At 42.3% G+C, this 22492-nt stretch overlaps 1 protein-coding gene across 1 annotated transcript in view; it reads left to right on the top strand.

Annotated features, from left to right (window-relative positions):
- Window positions 1–4414: 4414 nt before the first annotated feature.
- Window positions 4415–22492, top strand: part of SMAD3 (SMAD family member 3) — a 75229-nt gene continuing 57151 nt past the window's right edge. Inside the window, exon 1 of the mRNA XM_082061509.1 lies at window positions 4415–5070. Coding sequence (XP_081917635.1) covers window positions 4865–5070 — 206 coding nt within the window. The 5' untranslated portion in view covers window positions 4415–4864. The remainder of the gene's footprint in view (window positions 5071–22492) is intronic.

The raw sequence follows: 22492 nt of genomic DNA on the forward strand, positions 1-22492 counted from the left end.
ACTCTGGACATGCTGCTGTCTTGTATTTTTACCTTAGGCAAGAGGTACTGCCAGGGTTCTAGTTTAACTAAACTTTTGCTCAGAGGTGGTTGTGAGCTTTTTACACTACTGAGCCTCCTGGAACATGCAGGTGAATTAGCTTGTACATCATAAGTATTGTGAATTCTCCACAAAGCAACTTTTTGTTGTATGTGTTTTCTCACATGTATAGAATAATTGCTGTACTCTGAAAGGATTTATCTCAGCTGTGTGTTTCACAGTGTTGAATTTAACTCTGAAGACATTAACTTAGAATGACCTTGCTTTTTTGTGACTCACCCCAAAAGTTATTTTCCTGTAGGTTTGTTCTGAGTGATTAAGGCAGGTTTACTTGCATGTAAATGCTGTTCTACGTATATATATATTACCTTAACTGATGAAAGCTCCCACACTTTCCCTTATTTATGCATATTATGTGACATAGATGCAAAGTTAAATGTCATAGCCCTTATTTACCAGTTAATATATGAATATAACCCAATTTAAAACCATCTCGTCATTTTCACCGCTGCCTATCTCTTCCTTCAGTGTGGCTGCTACTTGTGTGACATGGAGCAAATGGAGTTGAGGAGGTCACAACCCTCTTAGGTGCTTTAGCAAATCCTTATTTGTGATAGTCACAGGTTTCTACCTGCTTCTCAGCTGTCTTGGTCGGCACCATAGTAAAATTCCCATCTACATCCAGGTAATGTCCACAATGAAAATTATATTTAATATTTTACTGAGTGAAAGAAAGATGAGGGCCATACCTCAGAAGCCAGTTCCCCACCTCTTCCTGATTTTCCAACTAGCCACAGAAGCAGGTTAAGACAGCCTGGGAGGTGTTTCAGCAGGCACCAGGCTCCCGGGTAGCCAGAGAACATCGTGCTCTTGCTGCACATCCTCCGGCCGGCCTGTCGCAGCACGTCCCACACACGGGGTGTTGGGGAGAACTGATGGAACCAGCTTTGTGTCCACCCCAAAATTCCCTCGCTCCCTTCTCACTACTTGAAGGATATAAAGGGAACACAGAGCAAAGCATGGGAGCTATTCTTCAGTCTCTGAAACTCTTAAAAATATTTCTAATAAAGGTACATAGAAGCCTGTGTGAGCTTCAGGGGACACCTCCTTGTTTCTCATGCTAATTTTATATTGTTCCTGAATCAAAGCCAGATTTTTCTCTTTGTTAAAATAAAGTTTAAATTCCATTCCTATTCATTCATTGAGTCCATTACTGAACAAGGTAGGTAGAGATGATTTCTTAGTAATTGTTAAGATGCTGGTGTATTAGTAAAAGGTTAAGAAATGCAAGTTAGCTGAAAACGATACGGGTTTTTACTCCAAGTATATGAACTAAGTATATGGTTTTGTCACATTATTGCAGAATACATATATATCTTTAATTTTCAGAAGAGCAAACTGCAGAAAGTGGAGTCCCTGAACCTGTACTGTACTACAAACACAAGCATTTTTACAAAGAAAAAAAGAATTATATTACAAATAAATGCATAAACTCATCCTGCCTAGGGGTGGCTTCCAAGATGCCAGACATTTAGTAAACCAGCAAACAGATCCAGACTGTGCAAAACTGGGATGGTCCTGTCTTTTCCTGTCTGTTAATTTGTCCGCTATAAGACTGTTCAAAACTCTCTGAAATAAAGGATTACTGTCTAGGGGTTCAGAAAGCCACATTTGCACAGAACAGTTCATTCTGCCAGGTAACCCCAGCAGGCACACCAGCTATTCCATAAAATGTAATGTCCCTAATCTTAAAAAGTAATTCTACATTCTGAAACCAAAAGTTTATTTGTTTTTAGTAGTGTTCATAGTGTTTCTGTGGCCCAGAGTTTAGATCAATTATTTAATCGCCTGCATCTCATTTATGATACTGTAAGCAAGTGAGGCCCAGTTTGGTTTAGTGTTTAACAAATTCTATTAATCCTTTTTGCCACTAAATCACTGTGCAAGTGTGAGCAAGCCACTCAGCTCTTCCTCTCCTTCCCCTTATTCAAATTTACCCAGTAGATCACTTGCGATATGTCTGCAAGGGAGTGAAGATTAGCTCATGAATATGTACAGAAAATTCTGGAAGCCCTGCTGAACTGAGGTCACAGCGTGAACTCTGAGTGCGGAGATGAGATTTGAGTATTATTCCAAGTTTTATGGATGAAAATAGTATGGGATGGTCCCCACGATTTTCTAGCCAGAAAAGCTAGAAATAAATTAATACGGTCCCCAGCAGAAAACTCTGTCAGGCTGATCTCAGTGTGGTATTGACTTGCCAGGTCTGAGACAGGTCCTTCAGGCTCAGTCTTCTGGGCTTTTTTTTTAGTTGCAAAATGTGCTGGGCCAAGAACTAGAGAAATAGAAAAAGATTACTTTAAACTTCACCATGTTTAAAATTGTAATAAGTACTTATTTCTACATAAAAAATGTATTTAACTTCACCATCTGTGTTTCACTTGCTTCACATATTCAGGTTAATCTCTAAAGTTGTGAGGGGAAAAAAAATAAATGGAAATTCAGATTCTTAACTAATCACCAGATATCAGGAACTAGGCCTTTTCAGAAAAACACAAATATGCAGCAAGGCAGGAGGAACAGTCCGTAATTTGGGCATCCCGCTTTTAGGATAATTAGTGTCAAAAATATTTTGCATTGTTTTAGAGGTATTGAGGAACTATTTCCTCAACTGATGTTGGGATCACCTACAGGGTTTCCACATCTCTGTACTTCAGGCATCTCAACCGAGGCAGCCAAAAACTGGGTCAGGGCCATGTGCCAAAATTTTAGTGGTGAGCCTCCAAAATTAAAGACACTTGGGGAATGCATGTTGGGGAATAATATGAAAATGCTGGAGGAAAAAAAAAAAAAAGAGGAGAGTATTTAATTTGTACCCAATATTGATATTTCAAAATTTGGTATTGTCAATTTAGAATAAACCAGGCTGTTTGTTTTAAACCCCTGTGAAAGCCAAACCAATTGCCTCTGAGCGTCAGACACTGTCTGAACCCATAGGTTCCTACCTTGCCACAAGGCAATCTGCACGGCTGGCTGCTTCGCATCCGCAGGCATGGAAAGTTTTTGGATGCCGACTTTCGAGGAGTCTCCCCACTGGGTTGTACTGGAACCTGGAATATGAGACTGTGGGTTGGCAAGAACCTGCGCGTCTGGGAGCTGCCGAGCAGCCCCGGAGGCTTCCCAAATTTGGGCTTGCCCTCATCCCGTTTGATAGGATGGAGAAAACCGGGAAGCACATCTCAGCTCGACACCTCAGAATCTGGGAGCTGGGTCCCCTGGAACTTTTACCCCGTTGTTCCTGGGCAGCTGTTACGAAGATCCGTGAAGCATCTGGGGCTCAGAAACGTGAGAGCCTCAGTGGAGGCACCTGGTGACTCTGCAGGTGGTCCCCAGCCCCCTTGCTGCTTGCCAAGCTGCCACATGTGCTGCTCGGCACCATTTTGGGATGGTGTGTCAGAGAACTGGAGCCCTGAGGAGCTCTTGTTTCTATTCATGTGTTTTTTGGGGTCTGGGCTCACCTTTGATATGCAGGAGGCAACGGTAGAGACTGGGGAGTGTGACAGTCTGTCCAGTGATGGAAAGTGAGAAACTGGAAATGTACCTGGATGCCACTGAGTCAGCCAAACCCAAAGCATCTCTACAAAACACCTAGATCTGAGCAAACTGCCATCCTCTGACAAAAATATTCCGTCTGAGAATTTCTGACCAGGTCTGGCAGTAAACATCTCCAGAGTGTCATTTGTGCCTGATACAGGGCAAAAATTATTCGGGTACCTGGTGCTCAGGGTGGAAAGATGAGGGAATGGAATAGTAAATTAAAGGAGCTGAAACAAAAAACTGCTGATAGTCTGAGCACGACTGACCAAGCTGTGTTCAGCTGCCTCTGCGTGGAAACACCTTCCCACAGAGAAAACATCTGTGGTGAGGGCGGCGTCCATCCATCCCACCCTGCCCGCAGACCCTCCGTCCCTTCCCCTCACTGAGGGGGATTTTGTTGCTTGTGTTTATTTTTGCTGACTCCCCCTCGACGGGATCTCTCCAGGGCACTGCTCTTTATCTCGCTTCTGGGCTTTTACAGCCCTGTGAGCCCACGGCCCGGAGGAGCACGAACCCGCACCGCGAGTCTCCCCCCAGGGGCCCGCCGCTTCGGCGGGTGTGCGGAGGCCCAGGGGCCGCGGGTCCCCCGGCACGGGCTGGGGACGCTCCTTCCCGCCGCGGCGGCCCTGAGGGACCTTCCCGCCCTGTGCTCGGAGGGGGCTCGCGGCGGGAAGGCCACTGAGGGGACTCCGCGCTGCAGCGGGGCCGCGGCAGGGAGAGCCCCGTTCCGCCCGGGGAGCCGGGGCCTCCGCCCGGAGCGCGGGGGCTGCCGCCGGCGGGGAGAGTGTGTGTGGGGGGAGCGGAGTTCCCGGCGGGCCGGCCGCCTCCCCGCCCTCCCTCGGCGGCGTGAGTGAGCGTGTTTGGGAGGGAAGGAGGGGGTGGAAGCCGGGCCGGGGCGGCCAGCAGGCAATTTGCATGAGAGACAGACTGGGAATGAACTGGAGTGGGCGCCTCTCCGCGCACACAGAGCGGGGCAGGAGGGGGAGGAGGGAGCTGCCGCCGCTGGGGAGAGGCGGCGAACTCCGCGCAAAGTTTGGTGCCGCGGGCCCGAGGCGCTGAGACACCGGCGGGGAGAACGAGCGGAGCGGCGCCGGGCCAGGCCGAGCCACCCCGCCCGGGGCCGGGCTTTGTGCTGCCCGCGGCGCGGCGGGGCCTGCGCGGAGCGGAGCGTGGGGCGAGCGCGGAGCCAGCGGCGGGGCGCTGCCGGCCCTTCGCCGGGAGAGCCAGCATGTCCTCCATCCTGCCTTTCACTCCTCCCATCGTCAAGCGGCTCCTGGGCTGGAAGAAAGGGGAGCAGAACGGGCAGGAGGAGAAATGGTGCGAGAAGGCGGTGAAGAGCCTGGTGAAGAAGCTGAAGAAGACGGGGCAGCTGGACGAGCTGGAGAAGGCGATCACCACGCAGAACATCAACACCAAGTGCATCACCATCCCCAGGTAGGGGGAGGGGGCACGCAAAACAGGGGGTGCCCCCGCCCGGGGACCCTGCGGGAGGGGCACGGGGCCGCTCGGGGGCCCCTCGGTGGCAGGTTTGTCCCCAGGGACTCGGCACATGCTCGGGCACAGCCGGGCAGGGGGTTGTTTTTGCTTTGCAGCCTCACTGCACTTCGGTGCGGTGTTAAGTCCTCTCCTGCATGCTCTATCTTGGCTATATATAGTTTAAAAAAAACCCAAAACAACACACCAGACTGGCTACAGATTTGGGATACTGTCTACTAACAAAAGAGGAAGAAAGTAAGAGGGGAATGTAGGGGAGAAAATATGTCTTCAACCGAGATAAAAAAAAAAAAGTTGGAATCGTTCTGGATTACGGTTATACTTATTGTGGATATTTATTGTCAAAAGTTTCAGCGTGTTCTCTAGTGCCGTTACATTATGGTTTTATTGTGATTAATGTATCGGGAAAATGGTTTTGTTTGAGTTGCTTGGTTTCTTTCCATATTAGCTGGACAGAATTACTCTGAAGAGGTGATTTAGAGCCCTGCTGTGTGTGTGTTTTCAAATTACTTTTTATATCAAGAATGCAAATGGCACAGCTGAAGGGGGTTGTTTGGAGGGGAAAAAAAAGCATGTGAGGGTGAATACAACTTCTTTTTAATTTCTTTTTTTAATTAACATAGATTTTATTTTTAGCCTCAATTCCAAGATCAATCCATTAGACCATTAAATCATAAGGGATATATATATATAAGTATCCCATCTAAGAAAAATTTTCCAAGTAACTTTCAAATAGCTGGCCAGAAGCGCTTTTTTATTGCTGAAGATTTGTTGATTTCTGTGAGCTCAGCCAGATGACTGCTGATTCTGTTACTGATTGTTGGTTGAGAGTACTTTTTTTTTTCTTTAAACAAAGGCCAAAGTTCATCCCAAATATTTGAATGCTGCATAATTGCATGCTTCTGCATGAGAAGATATCTCTGTGTGTGTGTATTCATGCTTCTCTCTCGCGCAAACAAATGTATGCTTTCTCAGTTGTCAGAATGATTTAATGTGCAGTAGCTAACACAAAGCAGCATCTGTTGCATGAAAAAGTGAAGCAAGTAGCTTAGAAATGTGAATATTTGGAACTCTTAAAATTTTCTTCCAACAACTATAGTGGGGTTTTCTTCAAGGAAAAATAAAGTCTCCGTATTCTTTTGGTGGTGAATGACTGTGGCTGCGAATTTGGCCAGTAATTCAGATAGACATCTCAGCCTTTGTTAGAGTTACTGCCTTGGTGGAGATGAAGCAGAAATCAAAACCTGTAGAGCCACCACCTGATGCAAATGCCTTAAAACCTATATTTTTAAATTCTTGGTAAGCAGTGTGCTTTCCACATAGATAATACCCCATTAAAACCACTTTCCTGAAATCCTTAGCATTTCAAAAGAAGAAAATTACTTGAGCAGCCCTGCTGATGTGACCTGGGAATGGTGTCTAGCTGATGCTGACCTGTTAGGGAGCAGAGCCCGAAGCCTTTTGGTACTTCTTTTACCAGTAACAAGGTGGTTTAGATAAAGGAGGAAGGTTTTGATATTTTATAATTCAAAAGCTGTGTGCTTTAATTTAGAAAAATAATTGTAAAGGTTGAAAACATGTTACAACACAAGCAGATGTCACAAGTCATAAATATTATTGTCTCCAGAGATTGTCCTGGCTGTTCCTACTGTGCAGAAGTGAATGGTTGTTCCTCCTGGACCTTGCTCTGTTAAAGGAAATCTAAACAGAAATTAAAACATTTCATGGTCAGTTATGACACGGAGCCTGTACCCTGCAGATCTTAAGCCTTGGTATGGAGGAAGCGTCAGCATATTTTGATGGTAGCTCCTTATGGCTCAGCAATAGTTTTTGAACACAACACTTCATCTGTACTTTTGTTGTTGTTCAGTATGTGTACTGCAGGGATCGGGTGAGCCTGGGTAGGTTAGTCTGTGCTGGACCCTCTGGAGCAGCATAGGAAGAGGTTGATACCTGTTTATCAGACTGGGGAATGGCATGGAAATGTGCAACAGCTTGTCTAGAAGTCCATGGCAGAGCTGGAACTATTTTCAGGCCTTGTGACTTTAGGAGCTCTGTCTTCTCCCCTGGACTGTGCTGTTTGTCCTGATTTATCTGTGAATCTGATTATGGTATAAATCAAAATTAGTGTTGGAAAGACAATTTTTATATGGTTTTAGTTAATTTTGTGTTGGTTTTTTTTTGTTTGTTTTTAATATTTCTACATATGTCCTTTTACTATATAGTGAAATAAGTATGTTGAGGGGGAAAAAGGGGGAAAAACCGTCATTAAGGATTAGATCATCTTGTGCATTGTCTGTAAGGCATCAGTAGACTGAATTGCAGTGGAGTCATGCCAGTGATGACTCTGGCCCAGCAGGAGTAGGGCAAGTCCAAAATTAGCTATTGTATCCATGAGACGAAGCAAGTTTCAGATGTGAAAGTGCTTGAGCTTTGCAAGAGCATTGATCACGGGAATAATGACTACCTAGCAAATTCCTGTAGTGATCAGGTGGGATTCCTTTAAAAAAGAAGAAGAAAAAAAAATTGTTGCAGGGCTAAGGAATTAGTATACTGATTTGTTCCTGCTGTCATTTTTATCTGTGCGATACTGGAAATACACATACTACATTTTATCTCCCCGTGGATTATAAAACAATGAATAGTTTATTTGCATATGTATTTGTTCAACATGTGTTACTTTTCCAAGTGCTCCATTTGTAAGGTGATGTGACAGACACCTCAGGGCCAAGGTTTTCTCTTGGAAGGACTTGTAGCAACAGCAGAAGGCAAGAGAGACCTTCAGGGATTCCAGGGTAATGCTCTGCTGGCAGGATTTTTCTGTCTTGTGGGGGTTTTTTTCCTTTTTTTTTTTTTTTTTCCTGGGCCAAAAAGGAATTTCCACCTGAAAAACCTCCCAGTCTCAGACCATCCAATTGTTTCTTGAGTGCTTGACAGATTGACATCTTTAGACCTTCCTCATCTTCCTCACTGCTGCCAAAGCCCATCCTTCTCCAGGAGGTAGCTGCCTTTAAACCTCTGTGCTAAACTGGTGGGCTCTGGTGTCAAGACCTGACCTAGTGAGTTGTAGCAAGCTGTCTGCATGGCAGTAAGACAATTTTTCATACTGTATTGGGTGATAAAGTTGAAAACACACATTCTTTTGCTCATCTAAATACATCTATTGTATTGACTTTGAAAACCCAGCTTTTGGGATGGTCATTTTAATCACTTTTTGTCCAAGTTTGAGGCCAGTGTGCCGTTAGCCCATACCCCAGCACAGCCAGGTGTTGGAGTTTGCAGCCTCTCTGCTTTGTTCCGTGACCAAGCTGAGGTCTACTCCAGCTGCTATCAGATCTTTTTGTATTTTTGATGGCTCTATTTGCTTCGGAGACCAAAGATTACAGTAAGCATGGAATCTGATGAAGCAAAGTCTACAACTGACATTACTACATACCTGCAGAACCCTGTGGACTTCAGCCCTGGGAGAAGAGCAGTGAATTTCTAATACTATTTCTGATCTAAAAAGAGGCCATACTGTGCACCTGATAAACCATCAGCATTTTGCCTGGGAAATAAATTGTGTTAGGCTGAACCAGGATGAGTGTTTAACTCTTAACCTACATCGAAGTCTGGAGAAGCCAGGAACCTGTGATGAGCTCTTCCTAATTTCTAAAAGCTGTATAGTATATATAGTCTTGATGATGTGGGGTGAGGTAGTAAATGCTTTGTTTTTAGATTTTCAGTGGTGCCACACATATTAAGACATAAATCTCATGGCATTTTGTAATATATTTTCATATGCATATTTTTCTTTTGAACCTATTACTGTATTTGCGGGTTTTTTGTATCACCAGTGGTTTTAGGGGAGCCAGGATTCTTGTATGTAAGGAACACCTTCTTTAAAGTGGTATTGTTTTTAATTTAGAAAATAATTTTGAAGAGAAGTGAGTGTTATTGCTTGTGGAACTCATCTGATAAGACTAGAATGTACCAACTGAAATGGAAACATGGCACCTCTGCTTTTCAAAAGCAGCTGAACAAGGTGTTCCTTGAATGATTTACATTTTGGTGGGGAAGACCAAGGATAATACCTAAGTGATCTTAGGAACATCTTGGGTGTGAGCATAGCTTCTGTTGTGTTGGTAGCTGACTGCACAGTATTTACAAGAATTGAGCGTGTTCTTAGGATTGCCTCAGTAGCAGGAAAAATGAAAACTGTAAATCTAGTTAGTGGCAGAGTCTGCGAGACTGTAGAGTGTGTGCTTTTGAGACTGGTGCCCATTTGGCATCAGTAATAAGCAAAGGGCTGATCACAGTTTTGTGTGTCCACGTGCAAATTTGTATAATTTTTTTAATGCAAATTTTAAACTACCTTGTTTTCAATTTGGCCTGTCCCTGTATGTGAGAAGCTTTAATATTGCATAGACTTGTTTAAGAGCATTTGCACTTCAGATCAGGTTGGTGATGATCAGATGGAGATGATTCTAGTACAGTCCCTGTGTGCAAACACAGTCTTGCTGCCACAATTACTTGGTGCCGGTAATTTTACTGCCCCAAACCCCTGTGTGCCAACTTGGGCACCACCCCAGCTTTATGGGCAGGTTTTTACAGCCCTGTCCTAACCTTTGTGCTGCTCGTGGAGCCCACGTGAGCAGGTTTCATGGTGGCACTGAGAGCGGCAGGGTAGGCTCTGCTTTACAAGTCTGTTTGTGACCAGTGTTCATGTGAGTTTGCAGATCAGGTCTAAAAGTGAAAATACGGTCAGTGTGCACAGGATTACAGTCAGGTGTGCCTTCTGCCTGCAGTCCTGCTTGTCCATCAGTACCTTTTGCATCTTCCTTCTCATCAAACCCACTCTCTGGGCACAGAGGTTTCCGCTCCCCACCCTTGCATTGGAGTTACAGCCTGGATATCAGAGTGGGTAGGTGACTTCTAGTCCACACTAAGCCATTTTAAAAAAACAGAACACTATTGTTAAGCTAAAGCACATCAGACCCAGCCCTTGGTAAGATGTCTTCTCAAATTTGTAATTTTTCTGTCAGCAGCCAGTACAATTCAAAACCTTTTGCCAATATATGTTTGTTTTTATTTTTTTTTCCCCCTGAGATGTCCCAGCTGACATTTTGCATTAAAACTGGTGGTAAAACTCCTCTTGACTTGAAAGACAACATAGCAATGTTTATATAGAACGTTGATGGGCTAAGGGGAAGAAATGTGGTTTACCATTTGTTGAGATGTTTTCAAATGTTCATATCTCTGCCTCTTTTTCTTCTCCCCTTTCTCAAGAGACTAGAATATTTAAAAAAGCCTCTGAAAAGGACTCATAAGATTCTCATTATATTGTGTAGTAAGTGTTGAATCTTTGTGAAATAAAATGTTTAAAATGGTTGCTTAACTTTCATAGTATTAGGAAAAGACCCTGAACATTGCAGTCATTTAAATATAATGAGAAATAAATGCAAAAAAATGATGAAATTGAGAAATACACACTGTATGGGATTATCACATCAGGGATCCAATTAAAATGAGTTCTTCTAATAAATATTGGTTTAATAATGTAAACTTGTGATCGCTATATTATTGCGACAAAAATAAATTAACAAGATTTAATGGACTGAGCAGCCATTAATTTTCACTTGTTAATTTATTAGGAGCTTCTAATGCTGTTAGATGCACAATAATGCCATTATCCTGCATGAACTACTTTATAAAATAAATAGGGCCAAACGGTGCTTGAATTAAATTGAAATCAGATTTTATTCCCAAATTATTTTTTCTGTTTTTTTAATTATTATTATTATTATTATTTCCTGGCTTTCCTCTATTGAGTGCAATTAAATTTTCAGGGATGGGATGCAGCACTCTCTTCCAGTAAGGCTTATGAATAGTCCTAATTAACTTTTGTCCTTCTGTGCCTTGATGTGCTGTGTAAAAAGCTTTATCCAGTCCACAGCTACTTGTGTTGATTGGCAGTGAAGAGAGCAAGGGGAATAAAGGCAGGGCAGAGGTTCTTGTCCAGACACTCCAGTTCTGGGAGACTGACTCCACCAAGTTCAGCAAATGTTTGCTAATTACACTTTGGTACGTGCGACTTCAGTCCAAACATAAAGAGAAGACAGTTGGTAATAATCAAACTCTTGTACTTGTCACTGGTAGCACAACTTTCTGTGCAACTGAAGAGACAATAATATGTCAGTTGTTGGGGTTAGTACTGCTTTTCAAAGATGTTTTGAAGCCTTTCAGACCTGATCCTCATTTGCCGTCACTGTCAGAATGATGGGACTTGCCCTTAGGCGAGCAGGAAAATTTGATTGCTGCTGGTACTGTCGCTCTGTAGAAACAGCGTAAAAAGCCAGAGCTTTTTCTTTCTGTATTAAAGGCTTGATCCTTCAGAAGCATAGGGCACAAATGTGAGCAGGAATAAACTACTTGTGCATAGTAATAGGAACCCTATTAACAAAAAAAAAGGAACAAAAAAAGAGTAACCTTGATCTTCAGAAGAGCCCAGCCAGGTAAGAAATAATAACGCCTTATCTTTTAGAAGGTCACCCAGGAGTCCCATGAGCTCCTGAACAGGAAATCTTCATTGTCAACTAAGAAGCCCATTAAACCTGAGCTGCTGTGGCTACACTGTTTTGAGTATCCAAATGAGCTCATTTAGTGGTAAGGTAGGTTTCTCTGTCCCACGGGGCTGCGTGTGATGCAGACTTCAGGCTGTTCCAAATGAGCAGGCCAGGAAATCCATGGGATTGTGTGTCCCGCCGGTTGCTCCAAGTGTCGAACCATCATTCCTTTCTCCGCAGCGGCGAATCTCCATGCAAACAGGCTTGACTCAGAGCGAACAGCAATTGCTGGTACTGGCCTTGCTTACAACAGGAGCACGTTTCTGAAGTAGCAGATGTCAGTGAGTGGGAGCAGCGCTCGGGAAAGGACACTGGGAAGTACGGGGAGAAAATGTTCCATGTGAGCTTGGTTCTTCAGCCTGCTTGCATTCAGAATTGTACTATTCCACAAGGAGTCAATTTCATTGCATTTTTGAGGTATTAGGATCCACTGTTGATGTGAAAGATGTGATGAAATTATAAATTTCATTGGTGAGCCTCATGAAAGAACACACTTAAAAATCCAGCAAAACCTACCTGTTGGAAATGTAACCTGTGTAAGTCTAGGAAAGGTGGATAGGTGATCTTCATAAATTTTGTTTGTCACTAGAAATACCTTTATAACCCACTTGCTCTTCAGCACTGAGGTTGTGAGGGCAAGAAGTTGCACGCTTTGGGTAGTTGTTTGTCCAACCTTGTCCTCGGGCACCTGCGAACTCAGTCCAGATGGGCTGCGCCTGGCCCTGTGAATGGGAGCATCTGCTTTTCGATCTCTGGAGGAGCAGACATCAGTTTATGAAAAGTGAGGTCTGTGAATCCTGGAGAGAAGATGGCAGGGGACAAGGTGTCTGCCTGTCTGTGTGGGGCCCTGGTGTCCTCCAGGCGTCAGAGTCCTCGGGAAAGAACGTCTCAGGGTATTAGGTGGGCCATACTTAGCTCACTTCATAATTTGTAGTTATCTAATCTGAAATTTTCATTAAAATTCTGCTTGCAAATTTTATCAGAGGAAAGGTTAAAGATCATATTTTAATTGGTGATGATCATTAACCGTAACACGATCTTTTTAAAAAAGGAAGTCAAACCAGAAATTCCCTCCTTTGTGGTGAGGTGACAGCCAGTAGCGGTTGAATGATGGATGCTGATACTTGACTTTCCTTTTTCACAGTAAAAGAGGAAAAACTGTGTCCTTCCTGTTCTAGTTGCTTGAACAAGAAAAGAAAAATTCACTTACTCTTCACAGATGTAGGACAGTTAAAGTTCACAAAAACATTGGACTTAGTAGAAGACATCTGTGGAACACGAGAATGCCTCTTTGTTTTTATGCTTAATGTGCAACTGTTGTTTCTTTATCTACTTAGAAGCTAGAGAACACTTTTTTTCCCCGAATTTCATTTCTCTCCATAACTGGATTTTAAGCATTGCTGTGTGGGAACACAAAGACCCAACTACAAGCACCTTTAATTTTGTTGTACTCGGAAAGACCAGATGTGGTTTTTTCACAGGGATACAAAGTCTGTGGTTTCCATACACGTGGAACTGTACAGAAAGGTCCTTTTCTTCTTACTGTTTGTTGAACAAATTGTTGTTCCCCTTGAGTCAGATGCATAGCCAATTTGTAGCACACGTGTAACAGTATCCAAAAAAATTATATCAGTGTTTAAAAAGCACTCTGCCTAAAAGAAAGGCCAACAAGCAGCTGGAGTCTGAGTCGTTTCCCACTCTTTTGCATTTGTGTAATTACATGGGTTTCAGTAAATTTACTTCTGATTTATATCCAAGTGAAAGGAGAGTCAGGCCGGCACAAGAAAGCAGTGAACTGAAAATGGAGAATAGAGGTGTCTGTAGGTTGAATATTACCCATTTTTCTCTTTTAAATTCAGTGGTTTGGGGCTTCTGTGGGTTTTTCTTTGCAAGACTTGGAGCCTGTGAGACCTGAGGGCTCTAGTCCCACCAAGGCTGGACTTGTCAACCCTGGGCTGGAAATGTGGCAGGAAGCCAGGCAGGATTTAGCTGCAAGTTTGTTGAAAATGATACTTCTCTGCAAAACATTTCATCTTCGGAGGAGTTCTCACTCCCGTTTCATTGAGGGTTTTCTGATGGGCACTAGTGTGGCTTGGCAGAGCCCTCCACGTTTTGTAGCTGAGATACCACCGGCAGTGGGTTGGCATTGGCAGCAGCTCCTCGTCTTCTGCGTGCACAGAAGACGGCATTTGGCTGTTCTCACTGTGTTTCTTTTTTCCTTTTTCTCTCTTTCAAAAAAAAAAAAAATATATATATATATATTTTTTTTTAACCATTTTTAACCATATTGCATACCAGTGGTGAAGCCCTTATAATGTGCTTCTCCCTGAGCCCCCTTCCCATATCCCCAGCCCTACAAACATGGCCAGGAGTTGGGTTTCCTCTTGCATGGCCTGGATAAAGCCCCCCCGCAATTCTTGTCCTTGAGCTCTGATGAGCGCAAGGTCTGCTAATAACATTTGTCCTTTCATTTATCCCCCCATAGTCAGCAGCTGGTTGGAGGAAATGGCTGGAATAGTTATTGATGTTGATCTGAAATCTTCAAGTGAAACTCCAGTGAACTCTGGAGACCCCAGATTAATTACTTTGTAAGAATTTCACAGGCAAAACTTGCATCTGATTTGGCTATTCTTTCTCCATATCTGCTCCTTGGGCCTAAATTTACCTGACTTACTGAACATAAGCTTCACCATAAGTCAAAGTTATCTTATTGGCCTGTTTAAAGTTATTGTTTTCTGTTCAAAATTGTGTGGATTTTTTGTTTATGTTGTTGTTTGTTTTGTTTTTGTTTTGAGTTTTTGCAGATTAGGGTTACCCTGTTTCCTCGAAAACAAGACCTACCCCAAAAATAAACCCTAGCATGGTTTTTCAGGATTTTTGAGGATGCTTGAAATATAAGCCCTACTCCAAAAATAAGCCCTAGTTACAGCTTGTTAACAAAGTCAATTTAAATAGTGTCCAGGCAGCTGTATGTGTAAAAAAGTAATAAATTTTGGAGCAAAAATTAATTTAAGACCCTGTCATATTTTTGGGAAAACAGGATATTAAAATGGTGGAAAGTAGAAACCAGCTGTTTTGAAACTACTGTATTAGAAGCAAGCTTTACAAAATAACTGAATGTATTTATTTTTTTTTTTTTAAGTAGATAATCACTGTCTGATTATCAAAGGTAATACTGCTCTGTAGCTGATTTCTGCCACCAGTAAAGGTCTCCTGGCAGCCTGCGAATTGTTTTGAGCCTTGTTCTGAATTAGATGCTGCAAGTAACTTGTCTGTAGGTTGACGGTTGATCACTGAAGCTTTTCCCCAAATCTGGTTTTGCTTGTTTGGTAGAACTATAGGCTGAAAGTTCATGTGTAGAATTGCAGTTGCATATTTGTTTTTCCCAGTCATAACTGAATTAAGCTGTGGATTGCTGCATAATGAGTGTACACTGTGGTTAGGGAAGGCTGAAAGCATCAGGTTTTGTTCCATACCACTATGTAACGTTGAGCAAAACGTTTAACCTACTTGTCCCCTCCTCTGAACTACCTGGCACATGCAGTACTTGCCCCACGAGGATGCCAGAGCGTTTTATAACGTTCATGGACAGCTCTTAAAATCCTGAGAGGTCGACTCTGCAAAGCCCAATACCGTGGTACTTGGAAAAGCTTTCTGTTGCTCTTCAGCATCTCATTTGTACCAGGAAAGCAGTTTTAATTTTTTTGGAAGCTTTCTTTGAAAATATGTAGTTGCTACGTCAGTGAGAATATTAGAATTCCGCAGATGTTTCGTGGTAAACCTTAGCTGGGTTTGCATCACATTTATCTGTTCATCTCTGTGCTGGTGCCTCCTGTGCACAGGGAATATTTTGACTGGTTGATACACATCATTCTACAGTGGTCTGGGACTGAGCTCCAGTTTGGATTCTGTCAGCACAAGTCCAGGGGAAATACTACACATGTAGGCTCATGTTTGCATTTAAGTAATATTGTATAAACCATATATTAATTTAATGCGATACAAAATGTTAAATGAAATAAATGCGAGTCTGTCAAGCGATTGCGGACTTTTACAACCATGACTCACAGCAACGCAAGGTGGAAAAACTAAACAATTCTCTGCCTATAGCTGTGTCTTTTACTGAACATTTTGGCAGCCACTGAGGGTGCTGGGCAGTCACTTCTATTTGCTTTAAAACGCCTTTGCAGCTGAAGACTTCTGGTGTATTGTTCCAAAAGAGATGACTGAAAACTAATAGCTGGCCATCTGGCTGGAAACAACATTATTAATTAAGCTTTTTCTTTTAAATCATTTACAAGTTTGAAGTAAATGCTCTTTTCAAAGGTATTGAAGCAAGTTGAATTTGAATTCTTGCTGTGGGCAACAGTCAGGATTGAGAAGTAACACTTGAGATCGTGGTTACTTAGATTTCCTAAGAGCAAAATAACAGCTGGATTAGTCCTTGTGTGTTTTAAATCGTTACTTTCTTTGAATAACAACAATGAAGCTCCAGTGCAGTCAGCTACACCCATTTAAAACAGTATTTACTATATTACGATACAATATTAATTGCGTCCCTTTAAGGATCTTTTCATTATGGCTTTTTCACAACCTGTTGAAGGACCTGTGCTCTACTGACAGGGCAGCATTTGTGACCTCTCAGTTTATATTTCATACCAATAAGTTATAACATACTCATGATGTAGCATTGATAACTATGTTCGTAAAACTAATATTTAATTAAAACCAGGAAGAGGCCTCTAGCATATTGGAATTACAGTCTGATGTAAGGGTTTGGGTTGAAGGGACCTTCCCAGCTCATCCAGTGCCACCCCTGCCATGAGCAGGGACATCTTCACCAGCTCAGGTTGTTCAAAGCACTGTCCAACTCAACTTGCCATGATGGGGCATTCACAGCTTCTCTGGGCAACTTCCACACAAAGCAAGTGTGGAAGGGCTGAGGATACACCACCTCCTTGGATACTGCAGAGATGGGATTTTATTATCCTTGCATGTTTTCCAGATCTAGGATGAGTACAGCTCCTTATTGTTCTGATTTTTCAGTGCCTTAAGAGTACCTAGTAATTCTTATTGGGATGTGTGAGGGCCAGAAGAACAAGCTTTAATTCAAACCTATTTTTAATATTCCGGTTCCTGATGATCGCACTTGCAGGTGTGTTTTAGGATGTTGGAATAACTGTGTAGCCATTTAGGTATTAATACATGGAATGGTGGACGGTCCTGAAGGGGGAACCCTTCGATATTGTTCTGGGCAGAAAGAATAGTTTCATGTAAACATCCCCTCAGTTTCCTCCTCCCTTTGCTTCTCCATGTTTTGCTGAGTGCCTGTGCTGTAAACCATTGGTGTGCTGGGCACAAATGAACCCATAAAAGCAAGTGGAGGCCTCGGAAATAATGGCTTGAAATTGAGTTTTGTAAGTCAGTGCTTTGCATGCCAGGCTCTACTGGTTTGAAAGCCCTGTTGAGATAGCTGCTCTAAACAGGAATAAAAATAGACATGTGAGTGTTCTGATTTTAGAAAAAAAAAAAAGGCATTTATTGGATTATGATTGGCTGATGACTTTAAAGCTGGAGACAGTTTTATATTACAGAGCTTCTCACTCTGCTTATTCTCTCAGTTCCTGTTCTCTCCTTTTTTTTTTTTTTCCTCTCTCTTTTCTTGCTTTCTATTTTTAGGATGGCATTTCAGAGCCTCTGCTGTACTGGCAGGGCAGCAATTCCAGAAGAAAAAGAAACAGGAAAGGTGGGAGGTAGAGCTAATGAGCACTAATAGTCTGTTATTAATTTGGCTTTCGAGTGCTTGCGTTCAAAGTTTATATGTTTCCAGTTTATCTGATAGTCGATGAAAGATCGGCTTGTACTTGAAACCGTTGATTGTGCGCTTCAGTGGAAGAGAGAACAAGTAGGAAGGTTAGGACTGGAGACAGGCCATTGGAAGTTTTAGGACAATTCTTTATGTATTTATGTTTGTGGGGGTTTTTTGTTTGTTTGGTGGGGTTTTTGTTGATGTTTTTTGGTTTGGTTTGGGTTTGTGGTGTTTTTTTTGTTTTGTCATTGTTTTGTTTTGTTTTTTTAACGTATGTATATAAATAAAAAAGAATGTGTCCAGTAGAACTGTGAACCTACATCTCTGTGAGAGAGTAACTGGGAAGTGTAAATGACTTTGTCACACTTTTGCTTTAGAATCACATCTTGATTTTACAAACTGTATCATGTTTCCTCCTTGATTTTAGTTTACAGTCACTGCTACTTGGAGCTCTGAAGGATATTCTTCTAGGTTCATGTGAGGGTTGAGTGTTGTCAAAAGCCAGCTGAAAGTTGGTGCAGTGTAACTGCATATGGAGTATATTGCTGTCAATTAAGTCACTGACGAATTATTTTTAGAAGACAAGGCTTATTTCAAAACACAGGCCATAACTTTTCTAACAGTGATTCAGTAACTTATTCCTGTTGGTTAAAAATTGCACCTTGTGTTGAGTTGGATCCAATTCTAGCTTGCAGGATTTTTTTTTCTTTTAGTTTTAGGGGTTTTTTTTTTAGTTTTTATTTTTTTACGGTAAGCGAGGTTGTTATTCAAAAGTATGCAGGAGACAAATGTGTGTCTTGGTTCACAAAAGCTGATGTGCGTAGTTTGTTTTGTAGCTATCGCAGGAGCCATGGGCAATCCTTTGGGAACGCAGGGCGCAGGCTCCCGGGATAACCTTTCTCCGCTTTTGTGTTCTGCTGTTATCTCTTGGCACAAAAGACTGGAGGAGGAGTAAGCAAGTCAAGTGCTTAAATTTTGCGTATGGTTATACCTACTGCAATGGTTTTCAGGGACTGAACAAGCGCTGGCTAAAGACACAATGTGTGTTGTGGAGCTGTCAGCATGGATGAAACTGCTCACGCGATCTTTTCTTTCAGGTTAATGGTTGGACTCGATGACTCAAAAGGTCTTTTCCAACCAAAATGATTCTATGAAATTTGAAATAAGTTTTCCCCAGGCCGAAGGAGTTGCAAGCTACTGTGAATGCATGCAGTTAGCTGGCAGATGCATCTGTAGATCTGTCATCCTAGCAAGCGGCGTTATGTTGGTGGAAGCTGTGATAGCAATAACCCCGCTTTTATTTGCCAGTAATTTTTTTTGTCTTGTACTTTAACCCCGAGTATTTTCTTAATATGCCAATAAATGGAAGTTGGACTCCATGATTCGTAGGGGTCCCTTCCAACTTGAGATACTCTGTGATCCTTTGTCTCATTAACGTTGTTTGGAAGCCAAGTTCATTTTAACAGAAATGACAACTCCGAATTATTTCATTTCCATGTGCTTTTATGCTGTCATAGCTCTGCATATTCAGATAATGATACATCAGTAACATAATTTGATTTATGGTTTCCACTTCTACAAGCACAGTTCTTATTACCTACAAACCACTGCAGTAATATTACTCACTGGGTGAACCACTGGACTTTGAAGAATGTGACTATGATGAAGTGTTTTGTTTTCTCACATCCTGCACCTGTCACTGGTAGTTTCTTGTCACTGTTGCTACCAGGGACTGTTCAATACAAGCTTATAATTTTCCTAGTGGAGAGTAATGTCATGATTCCCTGGTGAACAAGCATCTAAGCACATGCAAAGCCATTTGGTAACTGTCCTTACAAGGTGCCTCTGCAGTGGCTGTCACTGAAGATGCAGAATCTCTTTTGCCTTTTGGTGTCCTCTTCAAAGAAAAGACTAAACGATGTCTCATCACGTAAGGTGCGTAGCCTGTTAGTGGTCACATCCCCTGAGGAAGAGCTTGAGCTCTTGGAGTATCCTTAGCCTGGCACTTTCCATGAGGGCTCGAATATTTTGCATGCTGGAGAAAGGTGTTAGAACCAAACGAAATGTGGGTGCAAAAGTGGGCATTGCTGGACTCTGCAGGGACCTGGTGTTCGTGTGGAATGTGAGTGGCCATGTGGCCCTTGTGCAACAAGGAGATGAGCAGCCTTTGAAATATTCCTCTGTCTTCCTAAACAAGCCTGGCTCTCTGCAATTTGAGCATTTGTTAGTGCACAGATAAGCTAATTGTACATTACCTGGCAATTGTCTGACCTTCCCATGTGCACTGATCTGCTACCCAGATACCTTGGATAATGCAGATGTGAAGCGTTATAACTTTATGGGACTCCTTCATCAAATACTAGCTAGCTCACCACTGTGCGTTTTGTCAGAGACGAGAATATTTGGAACATAGACGTGTAACTGTCATCAACAGGAATTGTGCCTGGGGTGCATGGGATGAAAATACTCTTCTTTAAATCTTCTCCCTTTAAGTTACAACAAAAGAATCTCTTATAATTTTAACATATTGTTACCATCAGATGGTGGTGTTCATATGCATCTCAAATCAATGCAGCATTACATCCTCATGTTTTTGCTTTAGTTGAAGCCCTTCAAGAGGTTATTTTAGCTAAAACCTCTCACTGGCATTTGGTCACTTCCTCTGCAGTGCTCTAGCAATACTTAAAGTGATAGATCAGCACCTAATAAAAGTGGGATTATCTCTAAGTTTAAAATAAGTAGAAAGAGCCTACTGTGGAAATTACAGGGTTTGCTTGTCATTACTGATTCATCTCGTAATACTTGTAGTAACTGGCGGTGCAATAATCATCAAGGTGAGGGTCTTCAGAGGACTTTGTCACTAACTGTGTTTTACTACTTGCAAACTATTTAGACTTTGGCTGTTCAAACTGTTCAGATCATCTCTCCCCAGTCATGCAAATACCACAAGCTGTTTGACTTGTTCATTTATTGTGTTGGAAAGGCGGAGGGGGAAGAACAGCTTTGACTTGCACCCTGGAGGGACACTATGCAAAACCAGTCTAAGGTTTCTGGGGCGGGAGCTGTGGAGATTTCTATTCTTTTGTTTATTATACTTTGCTTTCTGTCATCTCTTAGCAAATAATGAATAACAGTAATAGTATGCTGGGAGACATGAAATCTGGAAGTGTTTATTACAAGATGTGTGTGAACCGTAGTCATCACCAGAACTTATTTTCTCACGGACTGGTCTATTAAGTGCCTGGGGGAAGGAGCTTACAGCTATTTTTGTAATAAGGTCTCAGGGACTCTGGTATTTCTGCTTCCCAGGTTCCCTGTGCATAGCAACTACTGTCCATTCTGCAATCAACACCTGTCTCTAATTTCCATCAGTAACAAAGGCCCCTGCCTGCTGTAGAAAACCCTTTGCTGTTTGTGTATAGAGGACTTTGCTGTTACAGTCAAGGGCTTGGAAACACCACAAAAGCAGATAAAAGCGAAGCAAAGCAGTTGCTGCAGTAGGCCTAAAACAAACATAAAAATTTGTGAGGTTTTTCCTTCCTTCCCTTTGTGGTTTATTTGTGTCTTTCTTTTTGATATGGGGGTGGGGTGTAAGTGGAAAAGATTTCTCTGTAAGCCTGAATGCTGAATTATTATTATTATTTTTTTAATAATCTTCCTCTCCTTTAGTTACTGCTTTCTTTAAGATTTCCATGATCTCTGTGCTGCAGGACCATTGGTCCTGTGGCCATGTGAGCTGTAGGAAGACCTTCTGCCCTGTGAACACTTGGGATGAGCAATAGCGAGCCCACCAAACTCACACACGCTGGAGGTCAGACGTGTTCTGAAGAGTCTTGCCAGGCTGAGTCTCCTGTAAGTCAGCGGAACTAATCGCACGTCTAAGTCCAGCCATACTATTCCCTTCCTGCAATCCGCAGCTGCTCGTGCGTGGCTCTGGGATCGCCTGAGGTGCTGTCAGATCCATGTGTTTCTGAGGGAGCTGCATTGCATGCAGTAATATTTCTTTGATTTTAGTTTTTACTTTTCATAGCCTATCTGTTGAACAGCGGGGTTGCTGCTACTTTGTTCTCTACAAGCAATCCTCTCCCAAATGCTTTTAAAGTGATTTTTCAGCTCGTGGTGACTGCAGTCTGCTTGCTAAGTATATATTAATATTATTCTTTGGGGTTATAAAGAAAATGGAACATCAGATAATTAGTTTAGCTCCTTGTTTCTAGAAATCACATTTCTACTGGCAGGCAAATGTAAAACACAAGGAGGCATTCGGGGACAGAGTAGGCATAGAGCTTCATGTTACACCTCTGATTTAGTCTAGTAGTAGATGGCCATTAAAAGGCATAATCCCATTTATGTCTCTGGGTGAGTCTGCTGCCTGCTTGTGTGGAGTTCATTGGAGTTCTCAGAGTGTCTTTTTATTTTTATGGCACCAAGATCATCCAGCTTGATGTCTTGTAAATCGTGCACTTTTAAATCAGGCTTGTGGGTAGAGTTTTGAGCTCTGTATTGAAGTACTGAAATTAGTAACCTATACAAGCGCGTCTTCTAGAAGTGCATCCTGTCTTCATTTAAAGATACCAAGGCAGAGATTCCACTATGACCTTAATTTTTTTCAATAGCTAATGATCTCCTCACAATAACAACAACAACAACAAAGTACCATATTTCAGCTGCAATTGGCCTGGTGTCAGTTTATGGCATTGCTTCATTATATAATATCTCTCTTAGCTAGACTGAAGGGTCCTTCAGTATTCACATTTTCCTCTCTGATAAACATACTCTTACACTGCTGTGATTCAATTTTCACTCGTCATTGTCCCCAAAAAAAACATTAGATTGAAATTCTTAGATCTTTTAGGACATTTTCTTTAGCCCTAACCATTTTTGGGGGTATATTTTTACCAACTTTATACAGCCAATTGCCTTACAAAAGTCTAAACATATTATTGCT

The sequence above is a fragment of the Streptopelia decaocto genome (genome assembly GCF_964273445.1).
Source record: "Streptopelia decaocto genome assembly, chromosome: 9".
NCBI classification, from domain to species: Eukaryota; Metazoa; Chordata; class Aves; order Columbiformes; family Columbidae; genus Streptopelia; species Streptopelia decaocto.